Consider the following 19691-nt stretch of genomic DNA (forward strand, 5'->3'; position numbering starts at 1 on the left):
TACTCGTTCAGATGAAACAATACTATTGCAAAGTGTTTTTTTTTTCTCCCTTAGACCCTAGAGGTAACCCATAAATACATCATTGAAAAGAAAGTTAAAATGTGAGAGCGTTCAAAATCATTAAACAACTAATAAAAAGAAAACTACATTTTATCAATAAAACGACTACTTTCTTTTGCGAGTCCGAAACTTTCGTTAGGCAAGCTTGCGGCTTAATTCGATAAGAAACCAGTCGTGCAGTTCATCTTCATAATAATAACATTTCCGTAAAGCTTCATGTTTGGCAAAAATAAAAATAAACAATCGTTGCGAAAGGTTCAAGAGTCTTTTCTACCAACGCTCACGAAGACAGAATTTTTCCCAAGGAATAAAACACAAACAAAAGAGAAAATTGGCATCACGCTAGAGACCCATTATGTAGTAGCAAGTAGCTAGTCTCATTGCTTCAATTGTTTGCATTTTTTTTTGTTCGTCTGTGCTGCGTTTCCATGTCAAGGTGAAGAAATGTCATCCGCAGCACACTCTCAATTACCCTTTGTAACTGCCGACCGCTCTCTCGCTAATCTCTTTGGCACATTCCAGAATCCCCTTCACTCACGACGCTTAGAAACCCAAAAAGACAAACAGATGGTTGGGTTACAGTCTACACGATTAGATTTATTGAATCGGAGAAGAAAACAATATACAAGCGGCAATTTTTAATACAATTTAGTTCAGAATCTTATCAGGTGGAACTCGGTGGAGAGAATCGTATCGCATCGTATGAAACCGACAACAAACATTTAAAAAAACCGGTGGAGATCGCTTTTTTTTTTGTTTCCCTCAATTAATGATAATACAAAAAAATCACATCTCTTCTTCAATCAGCATCGGTAATCGAACGACGTTGGTAATAAACTTCTTTCTCCTGCCGCTGCTCGACGTCGGGCCGTTTCGGGGATCGACGAAAGCCCGTTTCCATTGTTGATAATCTTCAGGATTTGGACAAATCAGCGTCAAGGGGAGGTCGTCGTCGTTTTGCCCTCGCAAGGTGATGGATGATCGCGTCTCGTCGCTCGTGACAAAAGTGTCTTTGAGAGTCACACAGCCAATGGGAGGAACGTGATTTTTATCGGGCCAGAGAACCAACATTCGGCCGGCTGAAGTTTGGTAAAGCCGGGCGAAGACGGAAAGTCGATGGCGATGGGGGGAACCGGCCCCGGTCGACGTCACCATCATCAGGTGGCCGTAGACGACTTCTTGCGTCATTTCACTACGACCGGGACAGTTGGCAACCGGATCCCAACGGAGTTCTTGTTGCTGCTGTCGTTGCCAACTCTCAACTTCCACTGCCATACTCAAAATATTCACAGAGAGATAGGAGTTGGGGGGGACGGTCAGATAATGACGAAAAAACAAGAGCTCTGTTGCCTCGGGTAATGCGTTCTACTGTCGGCAATGGTCGGGAATCGACTGCTGGCCTTAGCCCACTGGATCCTTTCTCTTTATACAACACGAACCCAGCACCGGTTGGCTCGGTGAAGAGGGAGGTACCAAGATAGATACGCTACGCTCTCGTGCTCATTAAATTTGTATGGGCTTTCGGCTTTGGTTTTAAAATATCGGCAAATGACGACGACATGAATAGAAAACCCCCCTCAAAAAAACAAAAAACAAGGTAGCCTACCAACCAATAAAAAAACGGGAAGTAGTACGATCTAGTTTGGACCGGATACTGCGTGATCAGGTGATTTTAGCAACCAGAGACTCAACGCAGTCTGTTGGTAGGTTTGGTTGTTTCGTTTGCCAAGAGATTACCTAATACAATTTTCCGTTTTCTTTGTTCTCTTTTGGGAATCCCGTATGTTGCAACGGGACCAAATTTGCAACAAAAATAACTCCCTAGACCAACGATGACTTGCCTGTTGCTATGCCCAGCCTTTTGCCAAATGATCTGATACTCAGTCATTGGCTAAGGACATAATACGAGAATTACTGCGTAATAATGTTATAACAAATGCAAATTAATTGGGTACAAATTGATGGAATACCAGCAGACAAGGCCATTAATTTACGTCGATACGGCACAACCCACTCACGTCCAATAAATAATGAACAACCCAACATTGTTTTTGTTTTGTTTGCATTATGGATGGAATTCGTTTCAGGCCTTTCTGTATGCTGGATGTGAATCGCCAGAAGGAAGTGATTTATTAAATTTTACGAAATCAATTTGCCGTCGTGTCAACGAAAAAAAACGCAACGTTGTTGGGTGAAAAATGCCGCAACTCCCAGAGTTTGGGATAATAGGTTGAGCACGTGCATTAGACGTGTACAGGTAGAATGGCGAGAATAGAGAAACAGAATTAAAGCTACTGCTGTAATTTCATTCTAGGCTTGCGATTAAAAAAAAGAGTCAAGTATTAATTTTTGCGGCTCGTATCCCTTTCTTTCTTCCATTTCTCTCCTTCCGCTTTCTGGTTTCTGTGGCCAACGAAGTAGTTATCATCTTTCTGAGTCTCATTACACCCAACGGCAGTCATCAGTGCGCCAGCTGTCCTCAATCGACCAGGACCGGTAGCAACAATATAAGCTTATTCCAACGAAACTATTACACGCCAAACAACAAAAACCCGACAGGAAAAAAAACAACCTAACTAACAAAAATAAAAGTTACGTACGTACCTTTCGCCCCATTTCATTGGCTTTTCACTCTGATGATGATGACGAATCAGACGGGTAGACGCATTCGGCCGAGCTGATTTCACGACGTTGTATAATTTAATTTCCCGATCAACAGATGTACCTAGAGAAAGGGAAAGAGAGAAAAAAACAAGTTGAACGATTAATGCTGAATAACGTTCCAACTCCCGACAACGTCATGCCTTCAGTTCTTTTTCTTTTTTCTCTTTCAATCTGATTGTTGGAAAACGAGAGCGTGCAAACTCCCCATCCGGCAATGAAATTAAATCTCTTTTGACCTGAATTTATTGTTTTTCTCCAGCTCGGGGAAATACCGTTCGGATAGGTATACACTAATGATGCAAGTATCTTTATATATCAAACTTATACAGCTATCTATAGAATTAACAGGAAAAGGCGTTGTATCAAGACATTTTGGGAAAGAGGTAGTTGGGAACAGAATAAACGAAGTGGAACGAAAGAGTTGTCTTTTTATTTTCCCACGAAAACTAGACACGTCCAACTGCATGGCAGCAGCGCAGTATGCCCATCAGGTAAAAATTAAAGGCTATTCAACGTGATCATCAGCTGCACAATTGACGTCAACAACCTGTTTGACAAACATACCCACGTCCAAACAGCGGTCAAATGGAACATTTTTTCAAAATGATAACGAAATATCTCATCTAAATTCGCGTGCAAACGATTATAAAAACGACGAAGGCTTACAAATCATCCGTGCGACTAACAGAGGTTGGTATCGTCCTTGGCAAACTGGGGGAAAAATGGCTTTGCGGTTAAAGGTCGAAAGAATTTATCGAGCTGACATCAACTGGGTCGTCGAGACGTCGTTTGTCCTTCGTTTTCAATCACATAATAAATCGGCGGATCAGCCAATGTCATTTTCGGCCAATGTCTGGTCTCCTCTATTTAAACCCCCATATCGAGCCGCCAAGCCAATTATTCGCAGATCACAAGACTTTCTCTTTCTTCCGCCAAATCTTTCCTCGTTTCAATGCTCATCACATTATCCAACACACGCAATTAAATGAAAAAGTCATTTTTAGTGGAATCAACCTACGTATTACTACTATATTAGGGTGTATAAAGAGCTATTCTTAATGAGGACCATAAGATAAAAATTAAAAAAACCCATGAACTCGATTCACGATTGACGGTGGAATCGGGAACAAAGAAAGATGGGCCTGGACGATTTCGTGACTAGAAGCGCAAGCGCGCCGCTCAACGGCAACCGCAAGAAGCCGGTATGAATCAAGAGGGAAACCATCCCAAGGAGATGGAGGCGCGTGCATTGTTAAAAATTGTAAACAAAACCTGCTGCCGTGGCGAGTGGCCTTCGACGTCCCTCTCACTCTGCCACGTCTTCAAATCTGTTAATCGCCTCCATCTCTCTCGATTTCTACCCGTATACAGGTAACAATTCATTTATAGGTTTAGATTGATTAACAAGGAAGACATTTCTTAGGATTTTGGTGAAGTTTGGAAACTGAATTTCCCAAAATCTCAATCAAATGTTATCCTTGTGGGCAAATGGTGAACATTTCTGGTCCTATGAACTGATTTATAACGAAATCAACTGGAGCCGCTATTCACCTATATACAACTTTGGAACACCCCTATGCCTTATTAAGTCAATATATAACACATATTCTTCTATGTTGTTTCACAACAGTGCATTCAGATCATGGTGGTCCTAGGGAGAACTGCAAAGATTGTATTGAGCTCAGGTGCTCTGCTTTTGGTGCTCTGGGTAACCCTGCTAGTCTTCAGTGCTTCTTCGATAGAAGAATCTTCATCTCCTACACAACCTTTAAAGGATGTCAAGCAGGTAAGCTACTTCGCAACAGAGATGTCTTAGCTATAAAACCAAAAATGTCCATTTCTGATGCATAGCCATACATCACCAAGAAAAAGAAGAAAGTTCAAGAAAAGGAACCAGATACCCCGTGGAGAAGAGTGAATCTCAAAGAGCTGGTCATCCCTGAAAGTGCCAAAGAAGCAGCCAAAAACATAACACCAGCTATTCTGCATCTATCTGTCAGGGTAAGGAGGAAAAAATCTATTAAGTTTTTGATATAGGAATACATTTTTAATTGCTTATTTGGTCTTTTCCTTAGCAAATTGATACATTCTCTCTAGTGGTTACTCCCCCAGAGATTAAATCGAATTTGACCTTCCTTTTCCTTCATGGAGCAGCATTTAAATCTCAAGATTGGGCAGATTTGGGAACTCTTGGACTCTTGGGTGCATTAGGATACAAAAGTGTTGCCGTAGATCTCCCAGGTAATAAAAGGCTTTACTTAATATAGTGTGACAGTTACTATTAAATCTCTTGCTAATATTTCCTGTGTGCAGGTTTTGGAAAAACAACAACTGCATTGGACGGTATCAGAGATAACTATGTCAGCAAAGTAGATTATGCTACGACCCTAGTAAAAGAGCTTCAACTTCAGAAAAAACAAATCATCTTGGTCAGTCCATCTATGAGTGGAAACTATGCTCTGCCTTACATTCTGACTCACCCAGAAATGATGGCTGGATTTGTTGTCATCTCCCCTGCTGCATCTGGTATTGTACCTCCCAGCAAAGTCAGGGCTCTGCAGGTAAACAACGATGTGAAACAGCTGAGTAAAACAAAGATTCAATTACTTTGATCCATTAGGTGCCTACAATTTTAATCTATGGAGATAGAGATACCTCATTGGGTCCGACGTCGCATCGTGATCTCAAAACCATACCAAATTTCCAGGCGTTCATCTTGCCTAAAGCTGGTCACGCTGCTTATCTGGATCAGCCCGATCAATTCCACACACTTTTGTACAACTTTGCAAAAAAAATCGATTCCTTTCCTTGGTGAATGAGTGACCTACATGGGACAAAATCACGTCCCATCCGATACACCGTCCAGTTGATAAGGTCGAGGCACGTGGAACGTGACTCACTTGAATATTTTTGAATCAATTCAATTCAACGAGCAGACGAAATGGTGCAGGGTTGTCGCTATTTGACAAATGTATGTTGTTGTTTTTATAAAATAGGAAATAAACAAATTTGAGTTGATTGCTAGACACTTTATTAGGGACAGCACAAATAATATTTTTTTTACTCATTTCGACAAACTGTACACGCAATATATGTGCCTGTATTTATATATGTGTGTGTTATGTGTGGATCAATTTGGTAAGCCCTCGACAAATTGGTAGTGAAACCATTTTCACTTTTTACACAACAAACAAAGAGACATTATTATGCACGTTTATAAATCCAGATCGTAAATCAGCTCTGATTTACTGCGAACGGTTCTCTCAACAACCCGAATTAAAAAGAAAATTCATTTGAGGGGGGAAAGGAGGATTTTGTATGCGGCGATAAACCATAAAAACGGTGGCAGAGCTAAGAAGGTAAAAATCACAGATACGGGAGCTAGTTTTCTAATAAGAATAAAAATTAAAGAAAAACAATAGACATAAAAAAAAAAATTTTACAAAATTTCTGATAAGATAAACGGTGATGAACTTGTTTGTTGTGTGTCTCGGTTAGTGAGTGTTAAAAAGAGAATCGAAACGAGGGGGGAATTGCGCGGCATGACTAGGTTATACATAAAAAATAATGTGCGACGCTTCTTTTGCTGTTTTTTCGAGCCTGGGGAGTAAGAAATAGTTTCGGGGGGTAGTACATACAATTGTGCATGTTTGGTCAAAAAGCTGCTCGCATGTCCGGTGGATTTTTAAAATAACATACAAAACTGGGTCGCCTTTCACACGATTTCGTGCCATGTGTCGGACGCTCACGTTTACCGTAAAAAAAAAAAACTAAAAAAACAAAACAAACAAAAACAAAAAAACAAACAAATGCCAATTTGTGTTGTTTGTGTTGTTTTCTGTGACAAATTCCACAAATGCCGGGATTGGGAAACGTGGTGGTGTAATAAGTTTCCCTTTTCATTTTGGTGCGATTCCCGGAATTGGTAGACAATGTCAGTCGTTTTCTTAGACTTTACTTTCGGGCCCGTCTGTGACCAGGTGTTGTGAAAACGAATCGCGAATTCTGGCCATTCGCAGGGCGGTCACATGACCGTAATGTTTGTTGTACCAGTCTGGCGATCGGCCCCTGCAGAGAGAGACAAATACGGAGAAAAAGTGATTAGTTATACGGTTACGTCAACAATCGCGGAAATACTTTGACTGGGCGGAAGTGAAGAAAACGAAAAACTCACATGATATCGACACGAGAGAGATGGACGAGGCGGCATTTGCCTGCACCACACGGTTGAATCAGGTAGCGTGAAGCCAAGACGATGCTGCGAACCGTACCGGAAGTGACGGGCGTGTCGGAATGATCGATGCTCATCTCGGCTACGAGACAAGCGCCTCGGGGGAGGTCGGTGCGCCACGAACGCAGTAGAGTCACGTCCCGAGATACGGGCGGAACTTCCGACGTTGTCGTGTAGTGGAAAACGTCCGACTTTTTGTCCAAACGGACGACGCAACGCCATTTGACCATCGACGTGTCCCACAGGTGCCGTTCGCGGAGGACTCGATTGAGCAACTCGCCAGGTGGCGCTTCAATCTCAGTCGACACCCTCCAGAGTCTCAAAGCGTGGCCGTCACCCACTTTCTTCCAGGCGACGTCGACACGGACGTCGTTGCTGCTCGATTCCCAACCTCGCGATCTTAATGAAATCAAACGAAATGAATGAAAATAACTCGTTTGTCTACAACATTCTCATCAAAAAGTTGCTTCTACTTTTCTTTGGTCTCTTTGAGGAGAGCGGCCATGCATCCGTTCATGTACGCCTGCCAATCTCCAAACTCGACAGTGCGGAGATCTTCCAGCGTGACGGGCACGCTGTCTTCCAGGTAATTACATCGGCACTGGCGGAATATATCATCCGGAACCTGTTTTTGTTGAATAGAAAAGGAACAAAAACCAAACAAAAGATTAGATGATAACGATAACAATTGAATGAATCACAATAATCAACTTACGGTGAAGAGATGTCGGAAATCGTTGATCATCTGGAGGAGGCATTCATGGGCCGCTTTGTTTTGACTCAGTTCTCTTTGATCGGGAACGCCGACCGTCTTGCGACGCCTGGGAGATGAAGCGCTGCCGCCGCTACTACTTCCAATGATGTTGCCGTTTCCGGATTGAACTACTCCGCCCGGCCCGACGCTCATTGGGCCGTTGCTGGTATTGCTGACGCCGGACCGGTTGTGCGAGGAAGAGGAAGAAGAAGCTGAAGTGGCCGGCAAGTGGAAGAGCGATGGCGCCAGGCAAACAGCCAAATTGCTGGGCGTCATCTGATTGATGGAAGCCAAGGCGGCAACATCCGTCAGGAAGGTCAGGAAAGTCTGCAACGCTTCACGGTGCTCGTCCGGCAAGAGAAGCAGAGCGCAACGCAACGCGTCCAAACGCTGAGCCATCGGAACAACTGCATCGGTACGGAATAACATTAACAACAGTCAGATTAAATTCAAAATTCCGGAATTCCGGGAAGTAAATCAAACCTTGGAAAATGGTGACAAAGGTCTCCGAGAGCTTGTTGGTCATGAGAGCTTCGGGCAATTCGCGGAAGTACTGCTTGACCATGTCGGCCACGTCGTAGGGCTGGTGTTCACTGAAATCGACCGGATGATCCTCACCATCCAGACCAGACGGCCCGGAGCACTCCCAAGACCATGCCTCGCACAATTCTTTCAGTTTGGCAATGCGCGAGCGGACGCCCGATTTGCGGAAGAGACCGACTTGATCCAGGGCGGATTGGCGGAGGTAGTGCATGGCCGCCAGGATCGGCTTTGGAAGAGCTTCGGCCGTCCTCTGCACCGTAACTGAAAGCGGAACGCCAAACATGCTCTTGTCTGAACGGAAATGAAAACAAAAATTCGTGAGTTCACCATTTTGCTGGAACAGCTTCGATCGAGCGGACTGACCTTTGTAATCAGGAGACTTGGTCTTGCGCATAAATTTCGGCAGATCCCAACCCCAAGACGGCTTGCTGGACGAGGTGTGACGTTCGAGAAGGGCCGTCAATCTTAGCAATGCCAATTTACGGAGCAAAGCGAACTGGCCGACGGAGAGTGACCCCATGGCGATGGGCTGTGAATTGAACGTCATCGTCGAAGTTGATGATGAAGAATGCCGGAAACTGTGCCAACGGACCACGACCGGATTTCTGCAAAACCAAGAAGTAAAAACAACAAAATTAGAAACAAAATTTCTATCGCCGAGCTGGATCGATTATTTTTTGGGCAGACGTACCTTCCCGGAGCCGCTGGGCTGTAATCGCTGTCGATGTGAGAGCCACTGGTCCCAGTTCCGGTGCTGGCCGAATCGTTTTGCATTCCAAAAGATTCTGCCATCCGCTCGGCGTCGCGCAACGATCCGCAGGGCGTCGGAGTTTCGGCCGGCAGCGGGCGGATGACGACGGGCGTTGAAACCAAATCGAGGGTTTCCTCATCAGGCGAAGACATTACCGATCCGGAATTGGGAGTCTTTCCGGAAGGAGCCGACGGTTTGCTGAAATTGAGGTACAATTTGCCGCGCTGCTGCGACATTTGCGTCGACGTCGTCAATTCGGAAAAGGGCGGCACGGTGCTGGCCCTCCACATATCCGCCGGAATGGGCTCGCGCGATTTCTTGCTCTTCCACCGCAGCGACTGCTCCAGGCTATTCCAGGCCGTCGTCGTTGTCGTTTCGTTGCTGTTGGCGTCTTTGGACGACGAGGGCGACCGACGCCAATAGCTCGGACTGCACTCCGAGTCGGAATGGGCATCTTTCTGTTCGTTTTCCCCGGCAGACTGGGCCGTCGAGCCGCTGGATTTCGACGACGAAGTCGAGGGCCTGAAACTCCGCCGCTGGAAGAAGCCTCGCTTGATTTTCATGCTTCCTGCCGGACTGGACGTGGCTTCCACTGTCGGTGTCGACGAAGCACTGGCCGTCATCGTCGTGGGACTGCCGATGCTGATCATGGAAGAGGACGACGTCTCCTGACTGTTGAACTGCTGCTGCATCTTGGCCGATGTGGCGCGGTTGAGGTCGGGCGACGGGGTGCTGCTGGTCGGCGAGGCCGAAGAGTCGGGCGGAGTGAGATCGACACAGTTGAGCTCCTTCATGCGGTCCTCCATGCCGGAAGCGTCGACCAGTTGGGGCCCGCTGATGACCAAATTGCCGTCGGCGGGTCGGACCAGAGCCGGGCGACGTCGACTGCGCGAACGGAGACTCTCCATCCGTTTGAGAAGGGACTTTGCTCCGTGACGCAGCCGCTCGCTGGAACTCCGCCGAAAGCTGCCCAAAATGACGGGGTCACAGTTCAGGGTCCGGTCGCTGCAATTGCTCGTTTCGTCCAGCGAAGTCATTCCCGAAACGGGCGGCCTGTTGCCATCGGGATCGTCTTCTTCGATCGTCTTGGGCTGCCCACCGGATGACAAAGAGCCGGCGCTGGCGGCGGCAGTGGCGGCAGCCGATCCAGCCGCCACCAAAATGGCCTGCAATCCGGTGGGATCGTCTGGCAGATCGACAATCCTGGACCAGCGGCGCGAGTGACGCTGAAAGGTCCACTGATCCGAAAGGGCGCACTCTTGATCCTCGTCCTCCGATTCGTCGCCGCCCTATCCAAATAAAATTCCGGGCATTGATTATCAAATTCGACAAGTTTAATTGCCAGTCTAGACGACTTTGATATGTACCTGTGGGCGTATTCTGGCCTTTTCGCTGCGCAATTTGGCCATTCGATTGAGAGTGGCTAGTCGCCGGAAGAGCGCCTGAAGCGAATCGACATCCAGAAAGGGATGGTCGCGTTCCACAACGTTCAGATCAAGAGGAAACTGCCAATCTATTGCGAATAACAACGAAAGAAAAAAAAAAAGCCATGAATGGTGCGCTGTGACAATCAATCAATAAATCAATGCGACAACAAACGTCGTCGACGTTGCGGTGGTATACACAACTCGAACTCGGCAACCACCGACTCACTCGGCCGAGAAACACAATTTTCTTACCTTCGTACATCTGGGCGTATTGGGGAAATCCGGTGGCTCGTAACCATCGACACGCTTCAGTGGCTTCCAATTCTGAAATTAAAAAAGAAGAGAAAACCGAAAATTCCAGATGAGTTTCTTGCAAGTTAATTCTTCTTTTGAGAGTTAATGAGCAAAACTGATCTACTAATGACTTGACAACGTTGGGTTAATGGCCTTGTTGACATTTACAGCAGAAGAAGAAGAAGAAAAAAAAAGACGTCTGTTTGACATTTGGGTTTCATTGCGCCCCCCACCATAAGAATAAATCCGCGCGGATCGAATGTCCCGTATCGCAATCTATTGGTCCGTCTGCTGTGCAGCACAGACATCTTCTTCTTCTTCTTTTTCTCCCCCCCCCCCGACCTGACGTCGATCGTTCGATAAACATCGACGGAAGGAGGAACGGCAGATCAAGTGGCGCATCAAGCGGAGAGAGAGACAGACGAGTCGAGTGATTTATCGAACAAGAAGTGAATGAAAAACGAAAAAAAAAAGAAAGAAAAGGAATGACGCGTGCGTCGTGATAAAAGAAGCACACACACGGAGGCCATCCGTTTGAATCGGGGCTCGTTGAATTGGACAGAGGAAAGAAGAAGAAGAAAAAAAAAAGTGGATGGGGGCGATTGAGTGGCCTCTGCCATTGGACGGCCCCATCCATTTGTGGGGTGAGTTGCACTGTGAATTGACACACAAAAGCATCACGTAAAAGCGCCCACATCCCTTTTTGTGTGGCCTTGATTTTCTCCTCTTACACTTTCTCTTCGATAAATATTGTCAAAAATTCCAGTCGAATAAATATAAATCAATCAATCAGTTTGGTGGGGGGAGAGAAGAACACGTCGTCGTCGTCGCTTTGCTTCCATTTTGGTCGACTCGTCGACGACATGAAGATCGTGACGCCCCGTCATTACGGGGCTCATCACGATCATTTGAGGCGGCCATTTATGTAACTAGGCCCCAGAGAAAACGAGGCCAGACGGGGGCTGCTCACTCACGCTCGCATGCTCAGCTCCCAGAGAGAGATCTAGAGAGAGAGAGGGAGAGTGAAAGTGAATGCTGGACACTTGTAAATAAATACCGAGACCGGCCCCGACAGAGTTTCTTGTCGGAAATGATGGATTGCTGTCACTCTTGTCACGCTCCTTATTCGTTGGCCTAGACCTTTTAGGACTTGACGTGATTGCATTCATTCATTCAGTTACAATAACTATATACGAAAAAGACCAGAGAGAGAAAGAGAAGAGAGATTCTTCCTTCTTTGAGGCTTCGTTTGAAGATAGGATCACTTCCCGATCCCCCTTCGATACCAATATGGGCAAGAAGTCACCAGGTGGTCGGGACAGGTAACGTGTGCGCCAACCATACGGATATATCAAGACTTTTTTTTCTTTTTATTTCTTCTTCTTCTTCTTCTTGTTATTCTTGGAGGGGATGTGGCAGCGTAGAAGAAGAATGATGGCGTCTATTCCATCAGTCGCAGCAACCGTTTGTCGTCCTGGAAGATACACGATCTCTGCCTGCCTTCCTAGTTTGCTGCTGCTGCTGCTGAGCTGTTCAATCAGTTTCCAATCTGGAGGGAAAGACACGTGCTCCAGAGTGATGTGTGCACCAACATCAGCAGCAGCAGCTTCCCCCTTCTCAATTCATTGCCAGGACAATTCGGAAGGACAAACGAACCATCGTGAAAAAAGAAGGAAAAAAGGGAGTAGCCCCCTTCTTCTTCTTCCTGCTTCTCTTTTAGAGACTCTGAAGATGATAATGAACTGGAAGATGGAACGAGGCAAGAGGAGGAATCTGGACAACGTCAAGTGCGTCGCCTCGAGTGGGCAAGAGCAGACGCAGAGAGAGAGAGAGAAGTCTGTATTATTTATAAAGTAAGCAAGTACTAGATATTATTTCGATCGAGTCATGGGGCTGGGAGAGAGCTGCGGATGAAGGAGGCACATCTTGAGCGAGGAAGAAGAGAAAACGGACAGGAAAAATAAGAAAAAGGAGTGCAACACAATCTTGAGAGAGAGAGAGAGCGAGCGAGAGATTGAGGCGAAAACTATAAATATATGGGATGCGAACGAGAACGCGAACAAGTAGAGCCGTGCGGGTGGGCTCTCCTTGATTAAAACAGGGCCACCAACCACCAACCGCAGCTGTGCCATTATCTTTCGTTCTTGTTGTCTTCTTGCTGTACATACAAGACCGTCCAACCTGATCTTGGTAACGAAGTTAACTACCGGTACAAAGAGAATTATACATTTTTAATCAACGCCGCTCTCTCTTCCTTCTCTTATTCCCTGCACGAAATAATCAAACGAATGCGGCTTACATAATCTTTTAACCACTGTTAAGATGGCCGAAATGTATGATTAAATAAAAGGTGGGGGGGGGGAGGAATTTTGGCAAGAGCTGACAAGTCACACGCACACACAGAGAGTCTTCGAGGAGGAAGCGGAAAGACGGGCGGCGATCGATACGTCTCGGGAAATGATTGGAAAGAGACGGGTCGATCAGTGGAATCTCAATGATAAAGCGGCCAAATCGAGCTGGAAGAAATTTCTTCTTCTTCTTCATTAGAACGCATGTAATCAAGGGACACACACGCACACACGGGGATTCCAATGGGAAGATTAGTGGCGCATGACAGGGCCGAGTGTTTCAGTTGTACTTACAATAGGCCTTGTTCTTAATCCAGATGATGGAAACAGTGGCAAACGATTCCGGATGATTCCACCAAGCCAAAAATCAAAGCCCTTTTGCCAGAAGATTTCAACACCCCACAAAAGTCGAAACACCAATCCACTCGACACGGCCAGCGGAGACTAACTGTCCAAACTAATAGTGCTCAAGCCTTTAAATTGTTTTCTTCTTTTAAAAAATTAGAAAATAAAAAAAAAAAAAAATGGGGAAAAAATGTTGGCCTCTTGGCTCTTTGCTCCTCCTACTCCTAGAGGCCCCTTTATATTCTCCTCCTTCCCTCTTGGCAATTTCGCCTCCCCTATCCTCCGACTCGGAAAAAATAGAGAAAACACACGAAGTAGACTGTAAAAAAAACTAACAATAATGAAGTAGTAGTAGTAGTAGTAGTAGTAGTGCTGGGATTTTTTCTCGAAACGGACAAACTGGGCAAGAGGATAAACGATCGGTTAGTGCGTTCCCATTTTTCTCCTTGGGCCGCATCTCCTTTTTGAGTTGTCGGTACTAGTCGCTTTTCCTATCCAACATAGAGTCGACCGCAAAAGCCGCAATGTATTCCACTCTCTCTCTCTCTTCACTGTCGACTCGACCTTGGTGATGGGCTGGAAGAGATGCCCAGCTGTGTGTTGTGCACCACGTCTCTCGAGTCGTTCGCCTGAAATCCAACACTGGGCCGGGCCCAGCCAAAACTACACACAAGAAATAGTACACAAGCGGCAAGCGCCATTCGTCAAAAGTCGGCGGGGTCCAACTTTTTCCTGTCCACTCTATTACCATATTACTTCCACATACAGATATATATATCTACGTGTATACAACACGGAGCTTCTTCCATGGCAGATAGAGAGAGAGAGAGAGAGAGTCTTGTTGAGCCATTCATATTGTTGTTCCGGTAGTTTAGTTTGTGCAGAAGCCAACGAAACTTGATCTGGGCAAAAGAATGAGGAGTTGTGTAGTGAACCACTTTTTCTCGGCTTAGCTCCTTCTTCCGTCATCTTCTCTTTTGGCTGATGATGATTTACAGTCGAGAGATAACGACCTACTGCGTTGGCAACATGGCTTTCATAATAATAACAATCATCATCATTCCTAGTCCAGTCGATTGGCCTCCGGCGCTCATTCGGTTCGGACGTCATCTCTCTCTCTATCAACCGCCGCTTTCATATCGGTTCGTCGGAAGTTAAATTAACTTTTTTTTTCTCTCTCTCTTGGACCAAAATGATCATCTCTCTCTCCTCTCATTTTCTCCCTTCCCGACACATCAAAACGGCCAGCGGCAGCCACACAAACCTCAAGGCGATTCATGTCAATCAAGGAAAATAAAGGCCCGCGCCAATAATCGCACCCAAGATCGGACTCGCCCGTCGATAAGAAAACCAAACAAAAACTTGCCGTTGTGCTACAAGAAAAGAAAAAGTCCCTGACTGTTTGGTTTGACCTGATTTGACCTCCTGTCAAAAGAAAAAAGAAATTCCCAGTACCTTATCAAGTGTGTACTGTACATTGTGTACCTGATTTGACCTGACCCAAATAAAATCATATCATAACAAACGTTTGCCCTCCTTCGGTTCACTGTACACCAAATACCAACATGACAAAAGATTCATCAATTCTCAGCCCCGTTGAGAGAGAAACCCAAATCGGAAACCTTTAATTAACGGAGGGAATCTAACACGTCGTCGTCTTTTAAGAGTCGAACGGCAACTAACTAACAGTGGGCCATCCCGGATCCGTTTCATTCATTAAGTTCAAAGAGAAATTGTTTCAATAGACGAAGAGTCCGTTTTTTTTTTTGCTTTTTTATCGTCGCGACTAATTAATGAGAAGCAACGAAATGATTAAAACATGTGGTGCGTTTGGGGGAAAATACACGACGACGACGACGACGTTTGAATATTTAAAAAATAAAATCCATTTGTGGGGTGATGGAGGATCGGAAAGAAATCGAAGAACAAGATAACGCATAAAAGAAGAAGAAGAAAACGATTTTCTTCCCTTCTAGTATATATTGGAACCCCCTAAATAGACAACGGGGTGAAAGTTGGCCGGACCAAAAACATGCTCAGCTATTTTCTCCCCATTTGTATTTTCTTCCTTTCTTCTTCTTCTTCTTCTTCTTCTTGTTCGATACAAAAAGAATTCGAATCGATAAAAGATATCCATGAACACACACACACTCACAATAAATGGATGTATGGATCGGAGGAGAGAATAAGAAAAAAGGAAAAGTTTCCTCACGGCCGATCACGTCGTCGTCGTCGGGGTAAAAAACAACTAAGGAAGAGACAAAATCTTTTTTTTTTTTTTTTTTTTTTTTTTTTTCATAAGATTATTTGGGAAAATTGACGTTGTGGGGGCTGGCCAGCGACTTTACTACCCCGACTGCATTAATTTATGTGTATCTAATCAGAATTATACAGTCAAAAAGAGAAGAGATGTAATCGGCGGGATCCCCTTATTTAGAACGCCGTCCGTGTTGTCAAGTTTCTCTCAATTCCCCATGAGTCAGAGAAAGGGAAAATCCAAAGAAATTTTAAATTGAAAGTCCCAACATTTCTTGTCACAAAAATAAATTCAAACAGGGTCAGCAAGACACCACGGTGTGTGCTGTGTGTGTGTGTGTGTGTGTGTGTGTGTGTGTGGTAGTACTACCTTGCAGCTTCACCTGGCGGAGTCTCATCCAGATGCGCTCGACCGTTTCGCCCGTGGTGGAACATCTCAGTTTCTCACTTAAACTGCGGCCGAAAACCAATCGGCGCTTCTCATCGGCCATTTCTTGTCCTCACAACAATCTTATCTCTAGCTAGCTCCGGCCCGATGTAAACCGAGGAGCATATGGCAACAAGCAAACAACAAACAAACAATCCGATCGGTCAGACAACACGGAAAAGACTCCGGCCCGATGATCACTGCCCGACGTAATATCAAATAGCTGCGGATCTCTTGGCCCGGACCTCCCAAAGGGCCGACTATTTTGCGAGACAGGCGCAATGGAGAGAGAGAGAGGGGGGCCTCTCTCTGCCCGTCACACGGGAGGAAACAGGAAGACCATCGTCGCCTAGTAGAGTAGAGAATCTGCACACAGAGACTTGCGCACGTGCCCGTCATCATCCCGTCGTCCTGAAAAGAACCTTTTTTGATCCTACACCTCCTTTTGTAGAGGATTGAGTCAGGAGCTATAGAGTATCATCCCCTGCCTGCGCGCCTACCCCGACTTTGCACAGCAGCTCCTATTAGACTAATCGACAAACCTCGTGAAGAAAAGCCGGGCCCTATAAGCTAGTGCCAAAGAGCGAAGGCGAATCCGAAATGTTCCAAGTCTACTTCTCCTTTTCCTGGAAGCGAATTCAATCAAAAAACTTGCGCCAGCGACGATGGCGATAGGCCAGCAAAAAACTTTTACTTTAATTTCATTACTTCAACAGCTCTCTTTTCTTTCGCGTCCGTCACTTTTCCAATGCCGAGGCCCCTTAGTGGAAAAACAGGCGTCTAACGAGAGGCGGACGCTGTCAAGATCGATACACCGTCGGGAGAGTTGAGGGGAGAAAACTGGGCGACAACAGTTTGATACCAGGAATTTGACAAATAAAAAGTGAAAAGTGAGAGAGAAACTTACCGGCGAAAGCGGATTCCGAGTGAGAGCGCGCTGCCGTGAGACCGATCTAATCAAAATAGATAAATGATAAAGAATTTGTGTTCATTAAACGTCACTGTAAAACAATTCCGACATCAGACTCCCCCAACATCTTAGGAAGAGGAGAAACAAATCAAAATTGGGCCATAGAATTATTGATTCGTGACATTTGAGTTGTCCTAGGCGGTTGCCATGGGAGTCCGTCCGTCGTTCCTCAATGTATGAGCTAGGAATTCGACGGAAGGGCCAATCAGCAATGTGATGGAAACCGTAGGAACAAAAACCCGACGCCACACAAATCAAATGGAAAAAGAAAAACATTTTCTTCCTCCATTTGATTGGCCACAAACATCAGGGAAAAGATTCATGGAAATGCATTGGGCCCCTCTCTCTCTTATTTATTTATTTATTTGACGTTTCATTCTCGGCTTTGTTACCTCGAGAGTGATGTAAGGCTCGGTGGGCGTCGATGAGGCCGAAATTGGTTTCAGATGGCGTTTCTTTGTTGCCCCGCCACCTCCTCCGCCCGGGATGAGAAAAGGAGTCGACGACGATTTGTTGTTGTTGTTGTGATTGGAGGAGGAGGATGAAGGAGACAATTCCATGGCCAAAACGGATTGAAGCGCCAATTTGACTGCCGTCGGCGTAGATTCGGATGGCGTGCCAGCGGCTGACGTCGGCGTCGTCGTCGCCACCGAATCTGACCCGGGAAATTTGAAAAGGAGAGGACGCGGTTTGGGTCGAGGCGTCATCGACTGGATGACGACGACCGGAGGTTTGTGAAGGACTTTGAGCGGCTCCAGCAGCGGCAGCATGGCGACGGCGTCGGTGAGCGTCGTCAACATGGGAGCCGATCCGACCGGAACGGTGGCGTGGAGTGGAGGCACCGAAGGCGGCGGGGGGGTTTCACTTTGCCCGCGACGGATCCACACCACTTCCGGCTTCTCTTTGACGCTGCCGACGACGCGTAGCGTCCGCGAATGGGTCCGCTTGCAAGAATGCCTCCGCCGGATCTTCTCCCACGTTTCGCGACGTCGCACTTTCTCCCTTTTCTTGGCGTCGGCAGCGGCCAGGGCGGCGTCCTCGTCCTCTCCTTCCTCCCCGTCCGACAGTGACGAATCCGTCGATGACGAATCGGAAGAATCCAAAGGCGACACTTCGTCGTCGTCGTCGTCGTCGCCAACGGCCAAATCCGACGATTCATCCGATTCCGGTTGACTCATTGGCATCGTCTGCACGCTCACTTCAGGGCGGTCGCCAACGGCGATGGGTCTCTTGCGTCTGTCCCGAGGCGGCGGCGAACCCGTCCCGATTCCCGATTCGACTCCGCCGCCATCCATCGAGTGGGACAGAGACACGCTGCTTCCTCCATCATCGTCATCCTCGTCCTCGTCGTCATCCTCATCTTCTTCTTCGGCGTCGTCGTGAGCTGCTCCGCTGTCCGGCGTGCGGAGTATTCGGTTCCGCCTGCTAACGGATCGACAGTGAGTGCCCGTTGAGCTGAGACGGCATCCGGCGGCGCTGGATTCAGAGACTAGCGAAGACATGGACGTGTCCATGTGGACGATCCGGCTGACACCCGACGACCCGGCCTCGGAGTGAGCTCCTCCGTGTCCGGAAGCCGGAGCCGACGAAAGAGCCAGCGGATTGCTGCCCGTCAAGCCGGACACGCTTCCGTTGTCTTCCAGGCTGCCGCTGCAGTTGCAATCCGAGACCCACAGGAAACTGGAACTGCGCGACAAGGACATGGGCGACGTCTGAGTTCCGGCGTTGTCGAACGTCGGCGGAGACTCGGGTCGGTTGTCCTTTGAATGCTCAGCATCCGCCACCTGGTGATTGTTGTGCAGCTGGAGACACTGGATGATGATGCCACCCAATGGCAGGTCCACGCCGTTGTCCAGCTGGCAAATGGGAGGCGCCGATAAAGCGGTTGGAGGAGGTTGAAGAAGAAATGGTGAGCCGCCGTGGTGATCCATGGAAGGATCTTCGTCATGGCAACAGCCGCGATCCAGTGTCGTGTTGCTGGTGCGGATGCTGTCCTCGACCCTCCGCAAGAAATCCTGCAGCTCCTGCGGCCTCTGAAAAATAAAAGTCACACGGAAAAGTTGAATCCACTTTCATTTCTTTTTTTTGGTTTTGTTTTGGGTGAGTAGATGAATCAAGCGAGTCTGGGTGGCCCTGGAATTTTAGACATTGACTAAATCGAGCTCCTGATTAGGCCAGAAGTGGAGGCCCAAGAGTCGGAAGGGCAAGAAAACAACATCCCCCTCACCAATCTTTTGCCTTTTTGGTTGTTGTGTTTTTAGTTTTTTTGGGCCTTCTACGGATGTCGCCATCTACGGACTGACGAAAACAACACCACTAGACAAGAAAAGAAACAAAAAACTGGAACACGCAAACACGACAACAACTCGTTCGACAGTCCCTCCTTCTTTCTCTCTTCAGACACCTCAAAATAACCCTGATAATTAAAAAAACACGGTGTGTGTGTGTGTGTATAATATAGCATCACTTTTGTATTATTTTAATTTCTTCATTTCCTTCTTGGTCTCAATCGAAAAAATGGGTCCGATACCAAATTGAGAAAAAATAAAAGAGAGAATCTAACGCTCATTTCTTTCTTTCTTTTGCCCAGGCTCGACTTCATTTATCTGTACGGGCATATC

The 19691-nt window shown here is 46.5% G+C and overlaps 2 protein-coding genes and 2 long non-coding RNA genes across 8 annotated transcripts in view; 2 read left to right on the forward strand and 2 right to left on the reverse strand.

Annotated features, from left to right (window-relative positions):
* LOC124337633 overlaps positions 1-19691 on the forward strand; it is a 99407-nt gene that overhangs the window by 12892 nt on the left and 66824 nt on the right. The window lies entirely within an intron of this gene.
* LOC124337991 lies at positions 637-5520 on the reverse strand. The gene is made up of 3 exons (XR_006917604.1): positions 5380-5520; positions 5205-5306; positions 637-2785 (listed from the first exon to the last, which is right to left on the reverse strand). It is a non-coding gene; the product is annotated as an uncharacterized LOC124337991 (long non-coding RNA).
* LOC124336321 (protein ABHD14B-like) lies at positions 3970-5742 on the forward strand. The gene is made up of 6 exons (XM_046790086.1): positions 3970-4095; positions 4355-4510; positions 4576-4725; positions 4800-4965; positions 5038-5285; positions 5345-5742. The coding sequence occupies exons 2-6, from the start codon at positions 4367-4369 to the stop codon at positions 5537-5539; spliced, it is 903 nt and encodes a 300-aa protein (XP_046646042.1). The 5' UTR covers positions 3970-4095; positions 4355-4366; the 3' UTR covers positions 5540-5742.
* LOC124331046 (rho GTPase-activating protein 7-like) overlaps positions 5739-19691 on the reverse strand; it is a 37289-nt gene continuing 23336 nt past the window's right edge. For all 3 annotated transcript variants that reach the window (XM_046788769.1, XM_046788768.1, XM_046788770.1), the window contains 11 exons: positions 17463-19103; positions 17008-17053; positions 10683-10754; positions 10371-10516; positions 8944-10292; positions 8616-8857; positions 8193-8543; positions 7671-8116; positions 7429-7580; positions 6899-7354; positions 5739-6792 (listed from right to left, as the gene is read on the reverse strand). In XM_046788769.1, the coding sequence (XP_046644725.1) occupies positions 6672-6792; positions 6899-7354; positions 7429-7580; positions 7671-8116; positions 8193-8543; positions 8616-8857; positions 8944-10292; positions 10371-10516; positions 10683-10754; positions 17008-17053; positions 17463-19103 (5022 nt within the window). In that variant the 3' untranslated portion in view covers positions 5739-6671. The remainder of the gene's footprint in view (positions 6793-6898; positions 7355-7428; positions 7581-7670; positions 8117-8192; positions 8544-8615; positions 8858-8943; positions 10293-10370; positions 10517-10682; positions 10755-17007; positions 17054-17462; positions 19104-19691) is intronic.

The sequence above is a fragment of the Daphnia pulicaria genome, chromosome 1, assembly GCF_021234035.1.
Source record: "Daphnia pulicaria isolate SC F1-1A chromosome 1, SC_F0-13Bv2, whole genome shotgun sequence".
Taxonomy (NCBI): domain Eukaryota; kingdom Metazoa; phylum Arthropoda; class Branchiopoda; order Diplostraca; family Daphniidae; genus Daphnia; species Daphnia pulicaria.